General features: G+C 43.1%; 1 protein-coding gene across 1 annotated transcript in view; it reads left to right on the top strand.

The window, feature by feature from the left end:
• Nucleotides 1-391: 391 nt before the first annotated feature.
• Nucleotides 392-25,092, top strand: part of BLTP3A (bridge-like lipid transfer protein family member 3A) — an 82,572-nt gene continuing 57,871 nt past the window's right edge. Inside the window, exon 1 of the mRNA XM_007972852.3 lies at nucleotides 392-710. Within this exon, the coding sequence (XP_007971043.1) occupies nucleotides 667-710 (44 nt within the window). The 5' untranslated portion in view covers nucleotides 392-666. The remainder of the gene's footprint in view (nucleotides 711-25,092) is intronic.

Raw genomic sequence — 25,092 nt, forward strand, 5'->3', positions numbered from 1 at the left:
CCCAGCTCTGCAGCACAAAGCCCTTCGCGGCTGACCGCAGCGGTTGGTTCGCGACTCCCATCTACGGGTCTGTGAGGTCCTTCATATTACTTTTTAGTCCCCAGCCTGATTCCTGGAGTACAGCTGGTGCTCAACAAATACTGAGTGAATGTGTGAGGAAAATAAAGGAGAGGCGGACGCTGGCATCCGGGAGCTGCGCAATGACCTAACGAATTTCTGCAAAAATTACAACTACCCCGCCTTTCTCCTAGGCTTCAAGGAGACTGCCGGGTGCGAAAGGAACCCCACACCCCTCAGAGGAGAAAGAAGCTTTTCAGACCCGAGAGGCAGATGGGAGCGCGGAGGGAGGAGGCTCCAGCCAGCCCGCCCCCGCGCTGCGCGCGCCACCGCCCCTCACCGCGAGCGCCTCTGGCCGCCGCAAGCAAGGCCGGCGGGTGGCGCGCGATCTTCGCGTCGTTCTGGGCCGGCGGCCGCGGCGCCGCGCAGGTGGGTGGGATCGTGGCGGAGCGCCAGGCGCCCAAACAGGGGCGAGAAAGCGCCATGGCGTCTGCGGCGGCTGTGTCCGGTGCTCACGCCGCTGCGAGGTGAGGGGGCCGCCTCTTCTCCACTACTGAGGAGGCCACAGCTGCCCGCCCACCCGCCTTCCACGCGGGCCGCGGCTCCGGCATGGCCGGGATCATTAAGAAGCAGATCCTGAAACACCTGTCCCGGTGAGAGCGCCAGCGTCGGTCCCCGGCGGTCCCGGGCCCTTCCTAACCCTCTCCGACCTCCTCCCTGACGCCGCGCTCCGGGCCCAGTCTCCCTCTCTCCAGCCCGGAGCCGGGACTCCGTGGCAGCCCTGCCTAACTCGAGCCCGGACAGCTTGCACCCCGCGCCCGCCGGCGCCCACCGTTGTCGCCGCTCTGTGTTTCCCCTGCGCTGGGCCCTCCTGCCCTGGCGCGGGTGCCGCTAGTCTCTTCCCACCCTAACAGCCCCCTGGACTTTTTGTCTCACCTCAAGGGCTCTCCTGGCCTGCTGTCCCCACCTCCCACACCTCCGAGCAGGTCATCCTGTGTTCCCTTGACCGTCTTTCCGAGGCCCCCCACGAAGCCCACCCTTACCTGCCCGAACCAGCTGTCTTCTCTCTGCTTCTTCCTGCCTTTGGGCCCGTGCCCCTTCCTCCAGGCCTCTGACCGCCCTCCTCTCCCAGATCCTGTGCCCCTGCCCGTTCTAAATAACGCTGCCACTGGTCCTGCTAAGCCATTTCCCCTTAGATTTCCAACACCAAGACTGGTTTTTTCTTTCCCAGGAGCTCCCACCACCTCCTCCTCTTCTGTCTGACCCTGTTGCATCACCTTTGGAAAAGCCCAGCACCCAGGGCCGTTCCTCTGGACTTCTTTCTCCCTCTTTTGCTTTTCTTTTCATTACACAGCCTAATTGGAGAAAGGTCATGAGAGTTGGGGATAAAGTTTCCGCAACCTTCCCTTTAAGATGTGGAGGTTTTTTGACAGCCTGTGAAAAGAACCAACAACGTCCGCTTCAGCTTTGCAGCCTTTTATTAAGCAATGTTATGTCTCTGAGTAGTTTGGCATGAGGAGGCTGGCCGGCAAAACAGTTTTCAGATGTAGCCGAGTGACTGCTGAACCCCGTGTTCCGGTTGCAGGTTGTCAGAACCAGTGGCCACAAAAATTGGAAGCTAGGTTTCACTTAGTTTTCACTCCTTATTCCATGCTGGAGTTGGTGATGGTTAATACCTTAATCAGCCTTTGTATCTCAAGTGGAGAGTGATCCAGGGCTTGGAGGCACAGTGGTCAGTGGTTTTCAGGAGGTAGGGGTGAGGGGAGATGTCGGTCAACATGGGACACCCAGGCTTGCACTGATGTTTCTTTCTGGGTCTTCTCATTGCTTTGGTAAGCGGTATGTGAGGTGCTATTCCTGCCACTGCATCCCCTTTTCCTGGCTGACACTCTAGCTTATTTACTGTTACTTTGATCTGAGACTTTAATTAGTAATTAGACCCAGATCCATCTTTTGGTTAATCACAACGTAGTAAAAGAAAAATTGCACATTGGAGGCTGGTGCTGGAAAGTGCCTTTGGACCTTTTACTCAGATTAACGTAATATATTCTTTTTCAGGTAATAGTAATCTAGATGTTCCATGAATCTGGTTGTTTTGTGTAAAGATATAGTAGTATTTGGGGCATGACCAAAGATCGCAGAATGGAATAGAGAATTGTATAATTTGAAAGGACACAGAATTTTAGGGCTTAGAGATGATCTCACTTATCATAGCATTGTTGTTTAAGAGCCTGGGTTCTTTCTGATTTACTTTCTCTAAAACGGGAATAAGAACAGTATCTACTTCAAGGGTACAAAAAAAAAAAAAAAAAAAAAAAGAAAGAATGAATAAGACCTACTATTTGTCCAGCCCAGCCAACATGGTGAAACCCTGTCTCCACTAAAATACAAAAATTAGTCTGTCATGGTGGTGCACGTCTGTAATCCCAGTTACTTGGGAGGCTGAGGCAGGAGGATCGCTTGAGCCCAGGAGGTAGAGGTTGCAGTGAGCCTTGTGCCACAGCACTCTAGCCTAGGTGACAGAGCAAGACTCTGTCTCAAAAAAAAAAAAAAAAAAAAAAAATGAGTATGTTTTAAGATAAAGTATGTAATTGGATTGTTTGTAACTCAAAGGGTAAACGCTTGAGAGGATGGATACCTCGTTCTCCATGATGTGATTATTTCACATCGCATGCCTGCATCAAAACATCTCCTGTACCCCGTAAATATATACACTACTGTGTACCCACAAAATTAAAAATTAAAATAGGTTATTGTAGTACATGAATTAATATATGTAAGGACTTAACCCAGTGCCTAACTTACAGTATGTGCTCAATAAAACAGGTATGGTTATTTTTTGGATCACAATTTGTGTGACAGTTTGATATAAGCTATAGATCTTATCTCTGGAAAAATTCATATATGCAAACAGGTGATTTTTATATGAGTTTGCGAGGAAGGAGCAGTTATAAACTTCTGAAGCACATGCCTGAATCCCTCAAGGCATCCTGGAACTAGGTGAATAATCCCTGATCTAGTTCCATACTTCATTTTATGGCTGAGGAAACCAAAGCCTAGAGAAGTTAAGTGACTTGCCCAAGTTGCATAGGAAGGTAAGGTAATGGAACAGAACCTAATTCTGGTACACTTTTCTCTGTAGTGCACAGAATATCTGTGCACTCTTATGAACATAGAGTTTTGTTTTGTTTTGTTTTGTTTGAGATGTAGTCTCACTCTGTCGCCAGGCTGGAGTGCAGTGGTGCGAATTCAGCTCACTGCAACCTCCACCTACCGGGTTCAAGAGATTCCCCTGCCTCAGCCTCCTGAGTAGCTGGGACTACAGGCGTGTGCCATGTTGCCCAGCTAATTTTTTTTTTTTTTTTTGTATTTTAGTAGAGATGGAGTTTTACGATGTTGGCCAGAATGGTCTCCATCTCCTGACCTCATGATCTGCCTGCCTCTGCCTCCCAAAGTGCTGGGATTACAGGCGTGAGCCACCGCGCTCAGCCTTGTTTTTTTTTTTAGAGACGGAATCTTGCTTTGTGCCTAGGCTGGAGTGCAGTGACACGATCATGGCTCACTGAAGCCTTGACCTCCCAGGCTCAAATGATCCTCCTGCCTCAGCCTCCTGAGTACCTGAGACCATGCACCACCATGCCCCTAGCTAATTTTTAAAATTTTCTGTAGAGACCAAGTTGCTATGTTGCCCATGTTGGTCTTGAACTCCTGGCCTCAAGAGGCCCTGCCTCGGCCTCCCAAAGTGCTGGGATTACAGGGGTGAGCCACTGTGCCCAGCCTGAACATACAGTTTGTAAAGAAAAATTTTAGCAGTATATTCTTACACATTCCTTGGTGAACACAGTGCCTTTTTAAAATAATAGATGAAGTAGGAATAAGTATCACAGACATTGGGGAAAATTTCTGATTTTCTCAGCATTGGGCAGGGGACTGAGGAAGAGGTCACGTTACAGTTGCAATTTCAGGGCTGCAGGAAGAGGTGGTAAGTTATGAGTTTTGTTGGGGGAAAGGCCAAACTCTTGGGGCTTTTGTGTTTGTTTAGCTTGGAAAAGCTGCCTAATCACATGTGACATTTGTGTCTCTGTGTAGTCTTTACCACATACAGGCTGGCCTGCCTGGGGAGGAACTATGACTCTATGGCTTCCCAAGCGTGATGGGGAAAGAGAGAGAAGGGAAGGCATACCAAGTTAAATAAAGATATACTGTATTAAATAAATACTGTAGGTGTTTGGTAGTTACTTGTTAATGGTGATGACAGTGCCATTTGACTTAGAGGAGAATGGCCCACAGCAAAGAGGATATACCAGTTAGTCATATTATGCTGATTTGGGGCGTGAAGTTTTTCAGATGATACTTTTTCAGTATCTTGTTGGAATGCACCTTCCTTAGTAGTAGAGTATTTTGGTAAACAAAATTTGAAGAGAATGGTATTCAATATGTTTTTCTTAAATGCCTACCCTAGGCCAGGCACTAATCTGGGCACTGGGGATGCAGCAGGGAAGAAATATAAATGTCTTTTAAAGGCTTTAACTCATGGTTTGCATGACTGCTGCTCAATGCAAATAGCTTTAATGCCCAGCATTCATTTAAATAGACCTTAGAAGAAACCTTTTCTTAGAAACACAAAGTAATCATTTAAAAAATATTCAAAATTGATTTTTCACTAAATTAGGTTTTTCTTGTTTTAGATTACCTAAGCTAATGATCTTTCATTATACAAGTAAGAAGAAATATGATAGATTGTAAAGAAAGTCAAGCGTCTATCGTTAATGGAAGGAGCATGGACTCTGAAGCCAAACATGCCAGATTCACCTTCCAGTCCTGTCACTAATCAGCAGGGCAGCCTTTTGCAGTGGTGTAGTCTCGGCTCATTGCAACCTCTGCCCCCCGAGTTCAAGTGGTTTTCCTGCCTCAGCCTCCCGAGTAGCTGGGACTACAGGTGCACGCCACCATGCCCAGCTAATTTTTGTATTTTTAGTAGAGACGGGGTTTCTGTCTTTCTTTTTTTTAATAGTTTAATGTATTTTAATAGCAAACTTATGGGAACAGCACAGAAGACAGACAACATTAAAAACATGTACTTGCATGTAGGACAACTCAGAAAAGTATAGTGAATGGATGGAATCTACTGTATGATAAAAATGCTACAAACACCATTTAGTTGCCATCAATAAGAAATTTACTTGTTTTAAAAAAATCCAGATGCTGGCATTGTCCAGAAAAATTTAACAGGTTTATTTATAATTATTATAAAGTTGAACCACTGAAACTTGTTCACTGAAACATTTAACTTTCATTAATGCTTTATGCCTCTACATTTATATTAAAAATTCACACACAAATGAAAATGGAAAACCTGCCAATACCTGATTTCTGTCCCCTATTTTTCCAGTCGCAATCATATACTTAGGTACCATTTGACCCCGTGGAAAAAAAATATCTAACGTTCAGAACTACCAATAACAGGAAGAAGAGAATTTTTTTTTTTTTTTTTTTTTTTTTTTGAGAATGAAATGTTTCCCATCATAGTGGATTCTTTTTTTTTTTTTTTTTTTTTTTTTTTTTTTGAGACGGAGTCTCGCTCTGTCGCCCAGGTTGGAGTGCTGTGGCCGGATCTCAGCTCACTGCAAGCTCCGCCTCCCGGGTTCACGCCATTCTCCTGCCTCAGCCTCCCGAGTAGCTGGGACTACAGGCGCCCGCCACGGCGCCCGGCTAGTTTTTTGTATTTTTTTAGTAGAGACGGGGTTTCACCATGCTAGCCAGGATGGTCTCGATCTCCTGACCTTGTGATCCACCCGTCTCGGCCTCCCAAAGTGCTGGGATTACAGGCTTGAGCCACCGCGCCCGGCCCATAGTGGATTCTTAAACACGTTCTCCATGTATGCGGCATGCTAGCTGGATGTCTTTTGGCATAATTGTTACACGTTTGGCATGGATAGCACACAGGTTGGTGTCTTCAAAAAGGCCAACCAGATAGGCCTCACTTGCCTCCTGCAAAGCACCGATAGCTGTGCTCTGGAAGCGCAGATCTGTTTTAAAGTCCTGAACAATTTCTCGCACCAGACGCTGGAAGGGAAGTTTGCGAATCAAGTTCAGTGGACTTCTGATAACGTCTAATTTCACGGAGCCCCACGGTACCAGGCCTGTAACGATGAGGTTTCTTCACCCCTCCAGTAGAGGGCGCACTCTTGCAAGTGGCTTTTGTAGCCGGTTGCTTCCTGGGTGCTTTACCACCGGTCGATTTGCGGGCAGTCTGCTTTGTACGAGCCATGGTGCAGAGACCTCCTTACTTACCGTACCCTCTTCTCCTTCGGCTGGAGCTCCGCGAGGAGAGGCGGCGCTGGCGTTGGAGAGCGACGGCGGCGCGGCCGCGGCTGCCAACACCAAGACGGGGTTTCATCATGTTGGCTGGGATGGCCTTGATCTCTTGACCTTGTGATCCGCCTGCCTTGGCCTCCCAAAGTGCTGGGATTACAGGCGTGAGACACGGCGCCCGGCCCTGAGCCTTAGTTTTCTTATCTGTAAAAGATAAGAAGGAGGAAGAATAATACATATCCGATTTTTTTTGGCACATTGGGGATAAAGTTTTTATTATAGTACCTGACATATAAATAGATGTTTAATAAAGAGTCGTTAGATAACGAAGCCAGAGAAGTTCGGGCCACTGTGATGGCATGGATGACAGAAACCCAGCCGGCTCTTTTAAAAACCCATCAGGAGCCTTAATTATTTATTTTAAATGACGGCAGGAAATGTGAACCTCAGTGATAGAGACACGGCTGGTAGACATGATAGATATTTTAAAAACATGTTAGACGAAATTCAGAGGCATAGAAGATTTCAGCATTTCTTTTGGAGAATAAGAGAGCCTGCCTGCAAATTTAGCCCTCTTAGTTCATGATGACTGCCTCCATTCATCATCTTGATGAGCACTGAGGAGCAGCAAAGATCTTAGAGATCATCGGGGCCAGGCTCTGGTTGACAGTGAGGAATTCCAGGCTCAGAGAGGCTGTTACTTTTCCAAGGTCCACTTAGGTGGAAACTTGTCGGACTAGTCACAGCTTCCAGGTCATGTTCTTTTTACATTAGACTCTAGTTATTATCACGTTCTTTTCCAAAATAATTATTTCATGCATTTTCTAGTAATAGTTAAATCCTGTGTTTGTTTCCCTTTCTCACTTTCTTGTGTTGCTTCAGAATAAAGCACTTTTATTAACTTAGCAAGTATTTAATAATAACCCACTGGGCTAATAAGCACTTTACAAATCTTAAGACAATTTAGTCCTCGTAATAGCCCTATGAGGTACATATTAGGCATATTTTATAGATGAAGAAAGGAAGCACAGAAAAGTTAAATAACTTACCCAAAGTTGTAACTAGTAAGTGATAGAGAGATTCAAATGCAGGCATTCCAATTCCAGAGCTGTGCTCTTCAACCACTCTGCTGTCTTAATGCCTCTCATCTATTGAGTGTTTCCAAGTGACCATGCTCATGTCACTAGCAGCCACCTGAAGAAACAATATTACCGGCATCTGAGAAGCCTCCCACCCTGCCCTGTGTCTCCTTCCAGTCATTACCTCCACCAAAGGGTAACCAGTGTCCAGATTTCTAACAGCATAGATTAGTTTTGTCAATTTTGTATTTTATGTAAATGGAATTATATTTATACTTTTATGTCTGACTTCTTTAGTGCAACATTTGTGAGATTAATCCATATTTTGCATCAAGTTGTAGACTCTATTTTTCATTGCTATGTAGCATTTCATTGTGTGATAATACCTCAGTTTACTTGTACATTTTACTGTTGATGGAATTCTGGATAACTTACCAGTTTAGCGCTGTTATGAACAGTGCTGCTAGAAACATTCTAGTATATGTCCTTTAAACAAATGTACACATTTCTGTTGGAAATACATGTAGGGTAGAATTTTTAGGTTGTAGAATATGTATATGTTCAGCTTTAATGGATACACTAAACCATTTTCCAAAGTGGCTATACCAATTTACATTTCCACCAGAAGTGTGTGAGGGATCTGATTATTTTATATCCTTCCCAGTGCTTTGCATTTTCCATTGTAGCCATTCTGGTGAATGTATTTTTAATTTTCTTTCTTTCTTTTTTTTTTTTTTTCACTTTGTCTGTGGTAAACCAGGTAGGTATTTTATTTTTGCTGTCAGTTCAGTTTTTAGATTCTGAGGTATTTAAAATTTTAGTCACAAGCAAATGTCAGAACCTTGAAAATGTAAGGTCTTTTTTGGAGTAATGTTCATATTACAAAGGTACAATGAACATAATTAGGGTTATTTCTGACCATTAACTGTAACATTTCTTACTTGGATTGGATGTAATGCTCAGCCCTCTGTCAAAATGACAATCACGTAGATTAAGAGAAAGGAGGGGCTGTTCTCCAGGCATTTGGGTTTTTGTTAAATATTTGATATTTAGGCTACCCTGGATTTTGTTTATTTGTTTTTTTGGAGACAGGGTCTCACTCTGTTGCCCAGGTTGGAGTGCAATGCCATGATCTTGCCACACAGCAACCCCCACCTCCTGGGCTCCTGTGATCCTCATGCCTCAGCCTCCTGAGTAGCTGAGACTATAGGTGCCCACCACCAGGCCTGGCTAATTTTTGTATTTTTAGTAGAGACAGGGTTTCACCATGTTGGCCAGGCGGGTCTCGAGCGCCTGACCTCAAGTGATCCGCCCACCTCAGCCTCCCAAAGTGCTGGGATTACAGGCATGAGCCACCATGCCGGGCCTAGGCTACCCTAGATATTAATGAAATAGTTTCATACTTGCTTTGTAATCTTGCCCCATTAGCATAGCATTTTATCTTTATTAAAGAAATGGAAATTTAAATAGCCAGGCCTGGTGGTTTGCACCTGTAGTCCCAGCTACTTGGGAGGCTGAGGCAGGAGGATCAGATCACTTGAGCCTGGGAGGCTGAGGCTGCAGTGTGCTAAGATCATGCCACTGCACTCCAGCCTGGGTGACAGAGTGAGACCCTGTCTGGAAAAAAAAAAAAAAAGTATTTAAAAGCAATAAAATTTTCAAAGCAGTACTGTAGTATGTATTTGACATACAACAGCATAATATATGGTTTACAGTAATGAAAATTACCTGCTTTGAAAAATTGAGAAGCATGTCAATATAGCAGAAAGAACCAGGCTTTGGATTCCAAAAGGTGGCTGTGAATTTTGACTCTGCTACTTCTAAGCTAGACATTCAGCAAGTTTTTTTAGCTTCTCCAAGTTTCAGTTTCTTCATCTGTAAAATGGGCATAATAACGCATAATGTTTTGGGGATTAGAAATGTATAAATCTCCTTGGTCCTGGAAAAGTATTCCATAAACAATAACCATTACTATTTATCTTATTAGAGTAGCTCAAGAGAGATGACTGTTACTTTTTGGAGATAATGCTTTTTTTTTTTTTTTCATCATCTTCAAGGTTATGCCAGACTTTTCCAGATGTCTAATTCTTTAGACATTTAGATATTGGAAATTATATTTCTTAGTCTTTCAGTACAGAGAGGTTGAGATTAATGCTTTTGCATTGATGCTTGTGCAGAGAAGGAACCAAAGTTGTTCCTATTTATCTTTTTTTTTTTTTTTTTTTCATGGCAAGGCATACCTCAAGGAGGAAACTTTGACCTCAGCGTAGCTGAAATAGCTGAAATGTATATACTGGGTTGGTCCTTTAGAGGATTTACTTATACAAAGTCTAAGAAGATAACATACTTTATTAGGGTGAAAAAAATATTAGAGGTTATTTAGGTACCCTTACCTAATGCAGAACCTGGTTGAATAATCTGAGTATGGCATTGATTACTGAAAAGAAAGCTGAGTTCTCTATACCCACTGTAGTGTGTCCTCTAAAATAGCAGGGATTGTGTGTCTTGGCTGCTTTGAAATGGGAGAGTTTGAGGATGCGTTGAGTGGGTGAAGTGGGAGAAGATATATGTAGTGAGAATGCATGGTTGGAATTCAGAACTTGGAGAACCTTCGACTTGGGGAGTAATGGCGGTTGTAGGGAGGGGAGGACAAGGAAATCCAGTTCATCCCATATCTTTAAGGGACCTTTTAACTCTGTGTGGTGAGGGCAAGTATTTGCTACTGGTTGTGAACACACATTAAAGTACTGGTGCTGAATACAGATAAATACTGGAAAAGAACATTTCCCAGTATCTATAAGCAGTAGAATCAATCAGTATCTACAGTAAAGCAGAAAACTAAAGTGTAAAATAATAATACATCTTAGTAATTTAGGTAAAGGGTATGTAGTTTGTATCTATTTGTCACAAAAATAAGGCATATATATATATATATATATATATATATATATATGCGATCTCGGCTCACTGCCACCTCTGCCTCCCAGGTTCAAGCAATTTTCATGCCTCAGCCTTCTAAGTACCTGGGATTACAGGCACATGCCACCGTGCCCAGCTAATTTTTTGTACAGGGTTTCACCATGTTAGCCAGGCTGGTCTCAAACCCCTGGCCTCAAGTAATCCACCTACCTGAGCCTCCCAAAGTGTTGGGATTACAGGCGTGAGATTACAGCCACCGCACCTGGCTAGGCCTAGATATATTATAAAATATTTGTTGAATTGACTGTTGTTTCATTTGCCTACACAGCAATCTTTTTACATGTATGCTTGGTCTTTAGAGTGCATTGGTTATATGTAGCTTGGATTTCAGCCTATCGTTTTAAAAAATTGTGGAGGCATTGATGGCAATCAATGTATTTAAGTCAGACTTGACAGAAGTACTGTGTTACTGTATTCCCAACAGTTATTTCTAAGTTTGAAATTTAGAGTGTGTAGTCCAGTAGAAATAGTGATGTAATGTTGAATAGTTCCCTACATTAGCCTGCAAAAGCCACATAAACTTACTATATGAAGTTCTGGGTCTTGGTTGTTAGGGAACTGTATTTGAAGGAGCTGGGGAGAGGGGGAAAATACTTTTTTTCCCCATTCCTTGGAGTAAGGTCCTTTAGATCATTGTATCTCATCAAGGACTGTTTTTGGTTGTCACAGTGATTGAGGGTTGTGACTAGCGTTTGGTGAGTGAAGGGCCATGTCCTGCAGTACATGGAATAATCTCACATAAAGAAGCATTCATATAGTAAGTTTTTTTTGACTTTTGAATGTCATTAGATGTTTATGTAGCTGAATCAACTGTATAGATTAAATGAACTTAGAATCTAAATCTATTTTACATAAAAGCACAAAGTATTGCACAGCTTTAAACTATAGTGAATATTTTAGGGAACTACCATGAGGGAAGATTGTTTTGAACTTTACCAAGAGTTTGTCACCATTTTGGAAAATGCTGTTACTCTTGGTATTGGAATCACCAATACGATAAAGTTATGTATGCCTGCATTTTTATTTATTTATTTATTTATTTATTTTTGAGATAGGGTTTTGCTCTTGTTGCGTAGGCTGGAGTGCAATGGTGCGATCTCAGCTCACTGCAACCTCTGCCTCCTGGGGTTCAAGCAATTCTCCTGCCTCAGCCTCCTGAGTAGCTGGAATTACAGGTGCCCACCACCAAGTCCAGCTAATTTTTTTTTTTTTTTTTTTGAAACAGAGTCTTGCCCTGTCACCCAGGCTGGAGTACAATGATGCAATCTCGGCTCACTGCAACCTCCACCTCCTGGGTTCAAACGATTCTCCTGCCTGAGCCTCCCGAGTAGCTGGGATTGCAGGTACCCACCACCACACCCAGCTTATTTTTGTAGAGACTGGGTTTCACCACGTTGGCCAGGCTGGTCTTGAACTCCTGACCTTGGGTGATCTTCTCTTCTCGGCCTCCCAAAGTACTGGGATTACAGGTGTGAGCCACCGTGCCCGGCCTGCCTGCATTTTTAGTAGTTCAAATCCTGGTGATACCACATTTGCATGCAAACATCTGACAACTCTGTCTTCTGGTACAGTGGTGTTGGAGCACATACATGTTGAAATACAAATGATTTTATTGTAAATTATTTTCCTTTTATATTATACTTTGGACATTGCATTTTACTTTTTTTTGAAATTATGTAAGTAAGTAGGTTATATTATATGTAAAAAAATCACTGAGAGACTGGGCACAGTGGCTTACACCTGTAATCCTAGCACTTTGGGAGGCTGAGGTGGACGGATTGCTTGAGCTCGGGAGTTCCAGGCCACCCTGGGCAACACGGTGAAACCCGTCTCTACAAAAAATACAAAAATTAGCTGGGTGTGGGGCATGGTGGCATGTGTTTGTAGTCCAAGCTACTTGCAGGGCTGAGGTGGGAGGATTGCTTGAGCTGGGAGGTCAAGGTTGCGGTGAGCTGTGATCGCGCCACTACACTCCAGCCTGGGCGATGGAGCAAGACCCTGTATCAAAAAAGAAAGAATAATAATTTTAGTAACTAAGAGAGGCATTGTAAAGTTAAAAAAAAAAAAAAAGGAGTTGAGTCTGTTAGGGTTGAAAACTGCTGACTTAGTATGGAATTTCTTTTGTATGAAATTTTGAAACAGCTGAAGTTTGCTCTTGTACACACTCTTTTTTCCCTACTATATGTCTCTTCCTCACCTCTGGAGGTCTCTTTTCTCATGCCCCCAGTTGCTCTGATTTTGCCCTCAGTGCTTTGCTACCGTACCCCCAACCTGCTCAGGTCTGCATGCTCAGTTTTCCTTACTTTTTCACCAGAATCCTCAAATCTTTAGGATATAAGATTTCAACTAAGTCAGGAGGAAAAGTAGAGAACATATGTTGGAGCAGGAATGCCACCAAATAAATAACCAGATCTAATTCAGAATATGTCCTACTAGGTTTGCTCTCCTAAGCTACCCTTACTTTCACAGCTTCTGAATCCACAGATACTCCAAAAGTTCCCAGTTTGTTTTGTTTTTCCAAAATGGTTTCTGTGGCAGTGGGTACAGGACATGGGTCTGGGGAGCATGGTATGTATCAGTCATTTGAAAGTTGAAGAGTTCTAATATGTAGAAAATCCAAATAAGGAGGGAATAAGTTAATCCAAGCTGACTGCTTCTGGTCATCTGTCTCAGTGCTTTCCTCAGCAATGCTGAAAACATTCATTTTTCCTTCTCAGATAAATCTTTTTCTTTTTCTTTCTTTTTTAAATGTTTCTTTAAACTTGGATGAAAGAAGGGGCTGCAGTTGAGGAACACATTTCATTTGAGAAAGTGTCTTCACAGAGGCTGATACGAAGTTAGAGGCCTTGCAGTATATAGTAGTATGTGTATCCTTTTGCTGAGCCTCAGTAAATCCCCACACTGTCTTCCTTTCAGGCAGGCTCTGGCTCCTTAGTGCCCTGAGCCCAGGTGAGGTTCCTCGCCTCTTTAAGGAAGGTTTGCTGCAGGAATATTGGATACACATCTGTAGGTAGTGTCTCAGCTCTTCCCAGATGCCTGGGCTGGAGAGTTCAGGCAGTGTATCCTTTTTGTCAGCTGGACCCACACCCTGAGCTACCTTTGAGGACTCTGTTTTGGAGACTGTTTATTCATTAATTATTTAGGCAAACTTTATTGCCCATCTGCCATTGGTTGGCAAGCAGTAGGAACTCAAAGACAAATGAGAAAAGGTTTCTGTTAAAGGACCTAACTGCCAGTAGGTCTGTAAGCAAAAAGCCCAGTAATGCATTAAGAAGTATCTGCAGAGCTGGGGGGTTGGAGTGGGGAGTAGCACAGACAGGGGAAGAAGGCGATGCCAGGCAGAGGGAGCCACATGAATAATGGTACTGAGTTGAGAAGCAGCAGGGTGCATTTAGGAGACTGCATATGGTTCTGTGTCACTCGAATGTAGGGTTCGAGGGTGGAACACAGCTAGAAATGATATTGGAAAGACAGAAACTAGATCATAGAGGCCTTTTGTACTATGCCAAGACATCTAGATAGGGCTCAGCTTGTTCCCTGCTGCCTTCAGTTGCTACTGCCTTTGATCTGAGGCAACTGAAACATCTCCAAACCTCTACACCTGTGTTGACTTTTTTAAAAGTCAGGGAGATTGTATGGTTTAGTCCAGGCTGCAGGTTCTTAGGCCAGACTGCCAGATTTTGAATCTTAGCTCTGCCAATTACTAGCTCTATGACCTGGGCAAGTTATTTAACCTTTCTATGCTTCAGTTTTCTCATATATAAAGTGGCGATAATAGTAATCTTTTACATCATGAGGTCATTGAGAGAAATACATTAATTTAAAATGTATAGGCTGGGCACAGTGGCTCACTCACACCTGTAATCCTAGCACTTTGGGAGGCCAAGGTGGGCAGATGGGTTGAGCTTGGAAGTTCCAGACCAGCCTGGGTAACATAGCAATACTCCATCTCTACAAAAAATAAAAAAAATTAGCTGGGCATTGTGGCACACACCTGTAGTCCCAGCTACTTGGGAGGATCACCTTAGCCCGAGAGGTCAAGGATTTAGTGAGCCGTGACTGTGCCACTACACTTCAGCCTGGGCAACGGAGTGAGATCGTGACTCAAAAGAAAAAAAAAAAGTATAAATATAAGCTGGATGACTGGGCATGGTGGCTCACACGTATAATCCTAGCACTTTGGGAGGCAGGTGGATTACTTGAGGTCAGGAGTTTGAGACCAGCCTGGCCAACATGGTGAAACCCCATCTATGCTAAACATACAAACATTAGCCAGGCATGGTGGCTCACGCCTGTAATCCTAGCTACTTGGGAGGCTGAGGCAGGAGAATCGCTTGAACCTGGGAGGTGGAAGTTGCAGTGAGCCGAGATCATGCCACTGCACTCCAGCCTGGGCAACAGAGCAAGACTCTGTCTCAAAAAAAAAAAAAAAAAAAAAGATAAGCTGGGTGTGGTGGTGCATGCCTGTATTCTTAGCTACTCAAGTGGCTGAGGCAGAATGATTGCTTGAGCCTGCCTGGGAGTTCAAGACCAGCCTGGGTGATGTAGCAAGACCCTATCTCAAAAAAAAAAAAAAAAAAAGAATAAGTATAAAGTGCTTAGAGCAGTATCTAGAATAAAGTAAGCAATTATTAAATATTAGCTATTTTAAAAATAATTTTTATTCTCAGCACAATAACATCCTTTTCATTTTTCCTAGATGTTAATTTTATTTTATTTATTTATTTTTTTTGAGATGGAGTCTCGCTCTGTCACCCAGGCTGGAGTGCAGTGGCCGGATCTCAGCTCACTGCAAGCTCCGCCTCCCGGGTTTACACCATTCTCCTGCCTCAGCCTCCCGAGTAGCTGGGACTACAGGCGCCCGCCACCTCGCTTAGCTAGTTTTTTTGTATTTTTTAGTAGAGACAGGGTTTCACCGTGTTAGCCAGGATGGTCTCCATCTCCTGACCTCGTGATTCGCCCGTCTCGGCCTCCCAAAGTGCTGGGATTACAGGCTTGAGCCACTGCGCCCGACCTAATTTTATTATAAAACTTCTAGACTGGGCTTTTAAAATGTATTTATTTCTCTGTCACATTTTTAAGCATTTTGCACACCTAATTATCTCTAATGGGAAGAGTGTGCCTTCTACCTCAACCTCACAAAGAGATTTATTTTCATATTTACAGATGATAGTCTTAAACCTGGTTTAACAAGTCTGGTTAATCAGACATATTAGAGTTGGTTTGCAATGTGTAGAAGAATGTAGATAGATTGATGGATAGCTCATTCCACCTATTTGGCAATTATCATTTATTTGCGTTATATTATTATCAAGTCATTAAGTATTAATTGAGCATCCTTTTCCTAGACTTTATGTTTGACATAGACTAAATTTCCCAGTTCTTGCTCTTAAGGATCTCATAGTCCTTAGGGTTAGAGACCTTTGTTTTTATTTTAAATTCTGTTTTGTATCCTCCATAGTTCTTTTGTATGGTTTGAGGCCATTACTCTAGCCAGTTGAGTGTGCTGCTCTCAGGTATGTGTTCATGCAATCATTTGCCCAGGTGAAACAACTCAGAGGTCTGACAGGGCTTCTCTTTCACCACCATATGTAAAAGAGAGCTCATTTTGCGCAGTCTTTGCCTCTTAACATAAGCATACATGTTGGTCAAAGTTAGGGTTGGTTCTGCTCAGAAATTAACGACAGCCTTACTCTATGAATTTTCTTATCCTCAGTTTCTTCCTTGGGCAATTTTCAAAGATACATGCTACACTTCTCTAAATAGCTGTTTGAGGCAGTAACATGGATAACCTATTCTTTTTTTTTTTTTTTTCCCCTGAGATGGAGTTTTGCTGTGTTACCCAGGCTGGAGTGCAGTGGTGCAGTCTTGGCTCACTGCAACCTCCTCCTCCTGGTTCAAGCGATTCTTCTGCCTCAGCTTTCCAAGTAGCTGGATTACAGGCTCCTGCCACCACACACAGCTAATTTTTGTATTTTTAGCAGAGACAGGGTTTCACCATGTTGGCCAGGCTGGTCTCGAACTCCTGACCTCAAGTGATCCACCTGCCTCGGCCTCCCAAAGTGCTGAGATTACAAGCATGACCCACTGCACCTGGCAGATAACCTATTCTTATCCAATAGTGAATAACAAGCAATGCCTGTTAGTGGAATAGGCCTTCCTTTTCTGAGCTTTAGCAAGTACATTTTCACTTGGGGTAATCTAGAGCCTGCATGTAGGTTTTAACACTAGGAGTCTAATATTCACAGTTTATCAATTATTGTCCTAGATGTAGGTTTAGGAATTGTCAAGAAATGGAAGTAAAGGAAATTAAGGGAACTGTTAGGATGACAAGAAATGTTCCTAACAAAGTGAGGCATGCCAATACGTGAGTCAAGAGGTATAGTATCTTCAGGACTAGTGTAGGGAAAGAATTTGGGCCCTAACCACTATGGGAGCTGAATGGTCAAATAATTGAAAGCGGGTAGAGGGTTGCTATCTCTGAGATAGAGTCACTGAGGAGCTGAGTTCTAATTCTAGAATGATTACAGGTGTGAGCCACTGCACCTGGCCTGAAGGTATTCACTTCTAGGAAAGAAGACTGGCTCAAGCCAAACAGGTTATTAGGACTTCAGTTAAACAGGGTAGGTTTTAGCAAGTCTTTGTGCTTAGAGGAGGGAATTAGAATGTTCAGCAAGGCTACTGTTGAGAATTAAGAAAAGAGAACCTCTGGGGAATCCTTGTCCTTTCAACTGGCCCAGTATTGGAATGGCAGTAAATGAGAGTGCTGCAAGTCATGGGCTAGACAGCTGCCATGGGTGTGGGAAATATATGCAATGAGTTAGATTTGTTGAGAATGTAAATCCATATCATGTCTATGAAAGAAATATGGGAATATCTGTCAAAATAGAAAATGTAGGCTGGGTGTGGTGGCTCACGCCTATAATCCCAGCACTTTGGGAGGCTGAGGTGGGTGGATCATTTGAGGTCAGGAGTTCGAGACCAGCCTGGCCGACATGTTGAAACCCCGTCTCTACTAAAAATAGAAAAAATTAGCTGGGTGTGGTGGTGGGCACCTGTAATCTCAGCTACTTGGGAAGCCGAGGTAGGAGAATCGCTTGAACCTGGGAGGCAGAGGTTGCAGTGAGCTGAGATGGCACCACTGCACTCCAGCCTGGGGAACAGAGTGAGACTCTGTCTAATAATAAGAATGGAAGTCAGTGGGCTGGGTATGGTGGCTCACGACTATAATCCCAGCACTTTGGGAGGCCAAGGTGGGTGGATCACCTGAGGTCAAGAGTTCGAGATCAGTGTGACCAACATGGTGAAACCTCATCTCTACTAAAAATACAAAATTAGCTGGGCATGGTGGTGGGCACCTGTAATCCTAGCTACTCTGGAGGAGGCTGAGGCAAGAGAATCCCTTGAATCTGGGAGGCGGAGGATGCAGTGAGTCGAGATCGCGCCATTGCACTCCAGCCTGTGCAACAAGACTGAAACTCCGTCTCAAAAAAAAAAAAAGAAAAAAAAGAAATCAGTGAAATTAAAAGCAGGGCAAACAGAGAATTAATATAACCAAAAATTGTTTTGTTTCTGGAAAAGATTAATGAATTTAGTTCACCTTTAGCAAGACTGATCAAGGAAAAAAGAGAGAAAACATAAATATTGTCAGCGGTGAAAGAGGGGATATCATTATAGATCTTACAGATGTTAAAAAGATGTTAAGGGATATGATGAACATCTTTTTGTTTTCTTTTGAAACAGGATCTCACTCTGTTGCCCAGGCTGGAGTGCAGTGACATAGTCACTGCTCACTGTAGCCTTGAGCCCCTGGGCTCAAGGGATCCTCCCACCTCAGCCTCCCCAGTAGCTGGGACTACAGGTGCATGCCACCATGCCTAATTTTTTTATTTTTTGTAGAGACAGGGTTTCATCATGTTGCCCAGACTGGCCTCAAACTCCTGGACTTAAGAACCATCCTGCCTTAGCCTCCCAAAGTGTTAGGATTACAGGTGTAAGCCACTGCACCTAGCCTGAACATCTTTTTGTCAATAAATTCAATAACTTAAGTGAAACGCACAAAATTATTTGAATAAAGGCTCATATAGTTTCATTGGTGATTTCTTTTGAATATTTAAGAAATAAATAATACCCATTTTACAGAAATTATTTTAGGAAATAAATATTTCCAAACTAGGCCGGGCGCGGTGGCTCAAGCCTGTAATCCCAGCACTCTGGGAGGCCGAGGCGGGCGGATCACGAGGTCAGGAGATCGAGACCATCCTGGCTAACACGGTGAAACCCCGTCTCTACTAAAAAAATACAAAAAACTAGCCGGGCGAGGTGGCGGGCGCCTGTAGTCCCAGCTATTCGGGAGTCTGAGGCAGGAGAATGGCGTAAACCCGGGAGGCGGAGCTTGCAGTGAGCTGAGATCCGGCCACTGCACTCCAGCCCCGGCGACAGAGCGAGACTCTGTCTCAAAAAAAAAAAAAAAAATTTCCAAACTTGTTTGATAAATTCAGCATGACCTTGGTAAGAAAAACATGACAAAGATGTTATAAGGAAAGAAAACTTCAGACCGCCAGGTTTGGTGGCTCAGCCCTGTATTTCCAGCACTTTGGAAGGCTGAGGAGGGAGGATCATTTGAGCCCAGGAGTTTGAGACCAGCTTGGGCGACATGGCAAAACCCTGTCTCTACAAAAAATTAAAAAATTAGTTGGGCGTGGTGGCGCATGACACTAGTCTCAACTACTCAGGAGGCTGAGGCAGGAGGATTGATTAAGCCCAGGAGGTTGAGGCTGCAGTAGGCAGCAATTGCACCACTGCACTCCAGCCTGAGCAATGGAGCAAGACTCTGTCTCAAAAACAAAAACTTCAGATCAATATTCATTGTGAACAAAGATTAATAAGTTCTTAATGAAAGACAGTTGACCCTTGAACAATAGTGGGGTTTAGGAGTACCAGTCGCCATGCATAGTCGAAAATCCATGTATGACTTTTGACTTCCCAGAAATTTTTTTTTTTTTTTTTTTTAGACAGTGTCTTGCTGTGTTGCCCAGACTGGAGTGCAGTGTTGCGATCTCAGCTCACTGCAACCTCCACCTCCTGGGTTCAAGCGATTCTCCTGCCTCAGCCTCCAAGTACTGGAGTGTGCCACTATGCCCGGCTAATCTTTGCATTTTTAGTAGAGATGGGGTTTCACCATGTTGGCCAGGGTGGTCTCCAACTCCTGGCCTCATATGATCCACTTGCCTTGGCCTCCCAAAGTGCTGGGATTGTAGGCATGAGCCACTGCGCCTGGCCCAAAAACTTGCTACTAATAGTTTACTGTTCGCTGGAAGCCTCACTGATGACAAACAGTTCATTGACACATATTTTGTATATGTATTATATATTGTATTTTTACAATAAAGTCAGCCAGAGAAAAGAAAATGTTATTCAGAAAATCATAAGGAAGATAAAGTACATTTACAGTACTATACTAAATCTATGCATTCCACAAGTTTACATCATCTGTTTACAAGATGAATCATCTTTCTGAAGTGGCAGGTACCCGGAGCTGCAGATCTCAATCTATAGAACATATCAAACAATTAAACTTTTCCTTATAATGTCATGACTTTCCTTTGCTTCTTGGGAGCATTTCCAGCATCATTAGTGGCACTTCGTGTGGGTCCCATGGTGTTATTCAGGGTTTACAGTATTGCACTAAGCATCACAAAATGTACACAAGAACTACAAGAGATCACTTTTTTACTGCAATATGCAATTTATTGGAGAGATGAACTGCTCTGCTGAGATGACATAAGACAACGTTTTAAGCAGATCCTCATAACACGTGAGCTCACTGCAGTATTAATAGGAGGTGGCTACAACATTATTACAGCAGTATAGTATGTTTTATAGTTAATTTTATGCAGTTATGATTATTTAGTAGTTACTTGAGACAGGGTCTCACTGTGTCACCGAGGCTGGAGTGCATTCCACGATCATTGCTCATTGCAGCCTCTACCGATACTCCTACCTTAGCCTACTGAGTAGCTGGGACCACAGTCATGTGCCACCACGCCCAGCTAATTATTTTGTTTTTTTGTTGAGACGGGTCTCACTATGTTGCCCAGGCTGATCTCAAACTCCTGGGCTCAAGCAATCCTCCTGCCTGGACCTCTCAAAGTGCTGTGATTACAGGTGTGAGCCACTGTGCCTGGCCAGTTATCATTTAGTACCGCATCTCTATATTTGTTTACATTTCTCCTGACTGCAAATGGTGTCATGTATGGTCTGTAAGTATTTGTGCACTTAAGTTTCGATAAATTTCAACTTTTTAAATAGATTTGTATAAACTTTAGGATAGTAAATGATAAAATAGACTAGTATCTACATATATTTTATGCATTCATGATGTATCTAACCTTTTCTTAATTTAAAAAATATTTCTAGGCTATGAGGTTTGTTTGCAAGTTTTTTCAAGTTGTCACAAATCTCCAAAAGTTTCTCCAAACTTTTATCAAATTTATTGAAACTTACACACACAAACATAGACTGTACGTGGCGACGTTGGCAGTCTAGAGAAATGCAAATAAAATTCAATATGTATGATGTTCAGGGACAGGGACAGGCTCATTATTGTTGACATGTCAGGTCTCCCTAAATTGAGCTAAGATTCACTGCAATCCCAATCAGTTTCAGCAGATTTTTTAAAAAACAGAAATAGGCAGGCTGATTTGAAATTTTATATGGAAATGAAAAGGACCTAGAATGGTCAGAATAATCTGAACAAATGAACACAAAGGATTTCTTATGCTTAAAATGAAGCTGCAGTATTAAAGGCAGTGTGGTATTGGCATAAGTATATATAGGTCAGATGAACAAAATAGAAAGTTCAGATATGAGTCATAGCCACGTGCGATGGCTCACACCTGTAATCTCAACATTTCGTGAGGCTGAAATGGGAGGATCTCCTGAGGCCAGGACTTCAGCCATGGCAATGTATTGAGACCATCTCTACGAAAATGTTAAAAAAAAAAAAAAAAAAAAGGCCAGGCACCTGTAATCCCAGCACTTTGGGAGGCTGAGGTGGGTGGATAACTTGAGGTCAGGAGTTCGAGACCAGCCTAGCTAACATGGTGAGACCCCCGTCTCTACTAAAAATACAAAAATTTGCTGGGCATAGTGATGCAGGCCTGTAATCCCACCCACTCAGGAGGCTGAGGCGGGAGAATCGCTTGAACCCAGGAGGTGGAGTTTGCAGTGAGCCAAGAGCGTGCCACTGCACTCCAGCCTGGGCAACAGAGTGAGACTTCGTCTCAAAAACAAGTAAACAAACAAAAACTCAGCTGGGTGTAGTGGAGTGCACCTGTAGTCCTAGCTCCTTGGGAGGCTGAGGGAGGATCACTTGAGCTCAGGAGTTTGAGATTACAGAGAGCTGTGATTGTGCCAGTGTACTCCAGCTTGGGTAACAGAGTGAGACTCTAGCTCTTAAAAAAAGAAAAAAGAGTTAAGCCAGTCACAGTGGCTCACGCCTGTAATCCCAGCACTTTGGGAGTCCAGGGTGGGAGGATCACTTGAGGTCAGGAGTTCAAGACCAGCCTGGCCAACATGGTGAAACCCCATGTGTACTAAAAATACAAAATTAGCCAGGCGTGGTGGTGGGTGCCTGTAATCCCAGCTACTTGGGAGGCTGAGGCAGGGAGAATTGCTTGAACTCAGGAGGGAGGTGGAGGTTGCAGTGAGCTGAGATTGAACCACTGCACTCTAGCCTGGGCGACAGAGTGAGACTCTGTCTCAAAAAAAAAAAAAAAAAGATGAAAGATGAGCCACTGTATGGAAATTGCACCTTAAATAACACAACAGTTAAAAAACCCAACATGGTAAACAACAAACGAAAATTTAGAAGGAAAGAACTTTCTCCTAAGAAAGGCATGTAATATTGTCACGCAGTGTTTTTTAGAGACACAGTCTCACTCTATTGCTTAGGCTGGAGTGCAGAGGCACCATCATAGCCCACTACACCCTCCAAGGATCAAGGGATCCTCCCACCCCAGCTCTTGAGTAGCTGGGACTACAGGCACGAGCCACTGCATCTAGCTAATTAAATTTTTTTTTTTTTTTTTTTTTTTTGTAGAGACAGAGTCTCGCTTTGTTGTCCAGGCTGGTCTTGAACTCTTGGCTTCGAGCAGTTCCAAAGTGCTGGGACTATCGGTGTGAGCCACTGCACCTGGCCAATGAAGAAGTTTTTTGAGTAAAATCTATTAGGACAAATCTCTAAGATTGAATGGCTTATTCTATCAGATTATCTGGGATGAAATAGCATTAGCTATATTAGTGATTGATTTGTTTTGTTTGGATGATGGAGAGAATCCTGCTATCCAAATCAACTGCTTCAGTGTTGTGTTATATATTTGTTTAAAGAGAAGCCTGTGGTGTGGTTTAGCAGTGAAAATATTTTGCTGTAGATTTGGGTAGGAAGCTTAGAAGCCAAGGCTCTGGCTGTGATCACCTCCTCAATGGAAAAAATGGTGAAGGAAGCAAAGTGTATTTGTGAACTTTTTTATTTCTCCCAGGAGGGTTCAATTTCTCAGAGCTGAAGCCGCCTGACTGTTGCAACTTATTGACCCTATTATTCGCAATAAAAGATTCTGAATTACAGAGGGCAGGGTATTGTGAGAGTTGAGTGAATGCTGGGTTGAGTCCCATTTCTGTTATTTACTTAGTTCCATCTTTACCACTGGCTAGCTGTGAGTCTTGGGCAAGTCATTAAACTTTTTGGCCATTTGTTTCCTCATTGGCAAATGTAGATTTGGACTAAACAATTGTTTAAGATTCCTTCTAGCTCTGAAATTCTGAGAATCTGCAAATCTAAGAATTTTCACTTCCCAACATTGTGGTACATTTTCACAAAGATATCTGAGAGCCTTTCCCTGTAGTCTCTTTGGCAGATTGCAGTCCTCTGGCAGAAATGAAACTTGATCAAAATCTGTTTTTCCAACCTGATTTCATCTTAGCTTTTACACTCTGTAACAGTAACAGATGGCCAGAAAATGTTTTCCCACATACTTTAAGTGGAATAAATAGCAGGCTACCATTAGCCTTTTTAGCTGCCCTTGGACTCTCAATGATACTATCCTCAATTAGGAACACAAATGCTTTTTTTTTGTTTTTTTGCCAGGGACTGTGGGGTGTAGAAAGAGAAGTATACAACATAATGATTCTCAAGAATTCAGTATCCGGTTGCAGTTTGTGAATTTTAGACTGGCAGTTGAAGGTGACTTGGAATAATTGGTTTTATCATCACATTGCTGCAGTTTAACCCAGTTGTACTCCATTATAGGCAGAGAGTTTGAGCTTTTTTTCCCCCTCCAGGTGATGAGAGAGCTGAAACTTGGGCCTCTTGTATAATTCTCAGAGCTGTGGTTTCCTTGGCTGAGCAAACCTCCCCAACCCTACCCAACAACAGTCAGGCCCATTTTTTAAAAAGCAGGCCGGGCGTGGTGGCTCATACCTGTAATCCCAGCACTGGGAGGCCGAAGCAGACAGATCACGTGATGTTTTAAAAAACTTTTATTTTTATTTTTATCATTTTTATTTTTTGAGACAGAGTCTTGCTGTGACACCCAGACTGGAGTGCAGTGGGATGATCTCAGCTCACTGCAGCCTCCACCTCCCGGGTTCAAGTGATTCTCGTGCCTCAGCCTCCCAAGTAGCTGGGATTACAGGTGTGCCACCATGCCCAACTAGTCCTTGTATTTTTAGTAGAGATGAGGTTTCACCACGTTGCCCAGGCTGGTCTCAAACTCCTAGGCTCAAGCAATCCACCTGCCTTGGCCTCCGAAAGTACTGGGACTAGCAGGCGTGAGCAACTGTGCCGGGCCATCTTTTATTTTTTTTAAAACCTATTCTTTGGTATTGCTCTAAAATGCAGGCAAAATCAGTTAAAGAATTCTTACTGCCTTTTTTGAGAAGCTTAAATAAGGCAGTATGCATTTTTTGTTGACTCCTAAAAGTAAACTCATAAGTGAAAAAGCATGTATATGTTATATCATTATTACAGTCACAGGAGAACCACTCATGGTGGTCCAGCAGACATGCATGCAGCATCAGCAGTCCTTCAAGTGCTTGAAGAACTCTTGGTTGTTTAGTGTTGTTCAGCTTTTGGTGATTACTTGCTTGTATTGTTAATCTTAGACCTGATGGCACAGTATCCTCTGTGGTCTCTTGTCAGCATGTTGCTAGAGACTGGATGTCACTGCTGGAATGGTGGTAAATTAGCCCTGGACCTACTTAAGAAAAAGTTTGTTAATCTGGTTGAGTTGGTGAAGTGCAGAAAGGTTTTTGATGGAGTTACACTATTAACTTTACCAAAAAAGTTCAGCTGTATTCCTCTTACACAGGTTAAGCAGTGTATGGTAGATTATAAAAAGTGAAAGAATGTCCTCCAACCACGTCTGAGATACCTTATAAATTTATTCTGTGCCAAGTGTGTTTTGGGGAAACTTCATAATATTAAAATGTTAATAGAAGTAAAAACCAGTGAGCACACCTGGGTTCATACTACCTCTTCTTGCCCTGTCATCTGGGGCAAACTGCTTCTTATCTGAACCTCATGCTCTTCCTCTGAGCAATGGAGATAATAATGCATACCTCATGTGTGATATTGCAAAGATTAATTGAGATGTTATGAAGA

Source organism: Chlorocebus sabaeus, chromosome 17, assembly GCF_047675955.1.
Source record: "Chlorocebus sabaeus isolate Y175 chromosome 17, mChlSab1.0.hap1, whole genome shotgun sequence".
Lineage (NCBI taxonomy): Eukaryota > Metazoa > Chordata > Mammalia > Primates > Cercopithecidae > Chlorocebus > Chlorocebus sabaeus.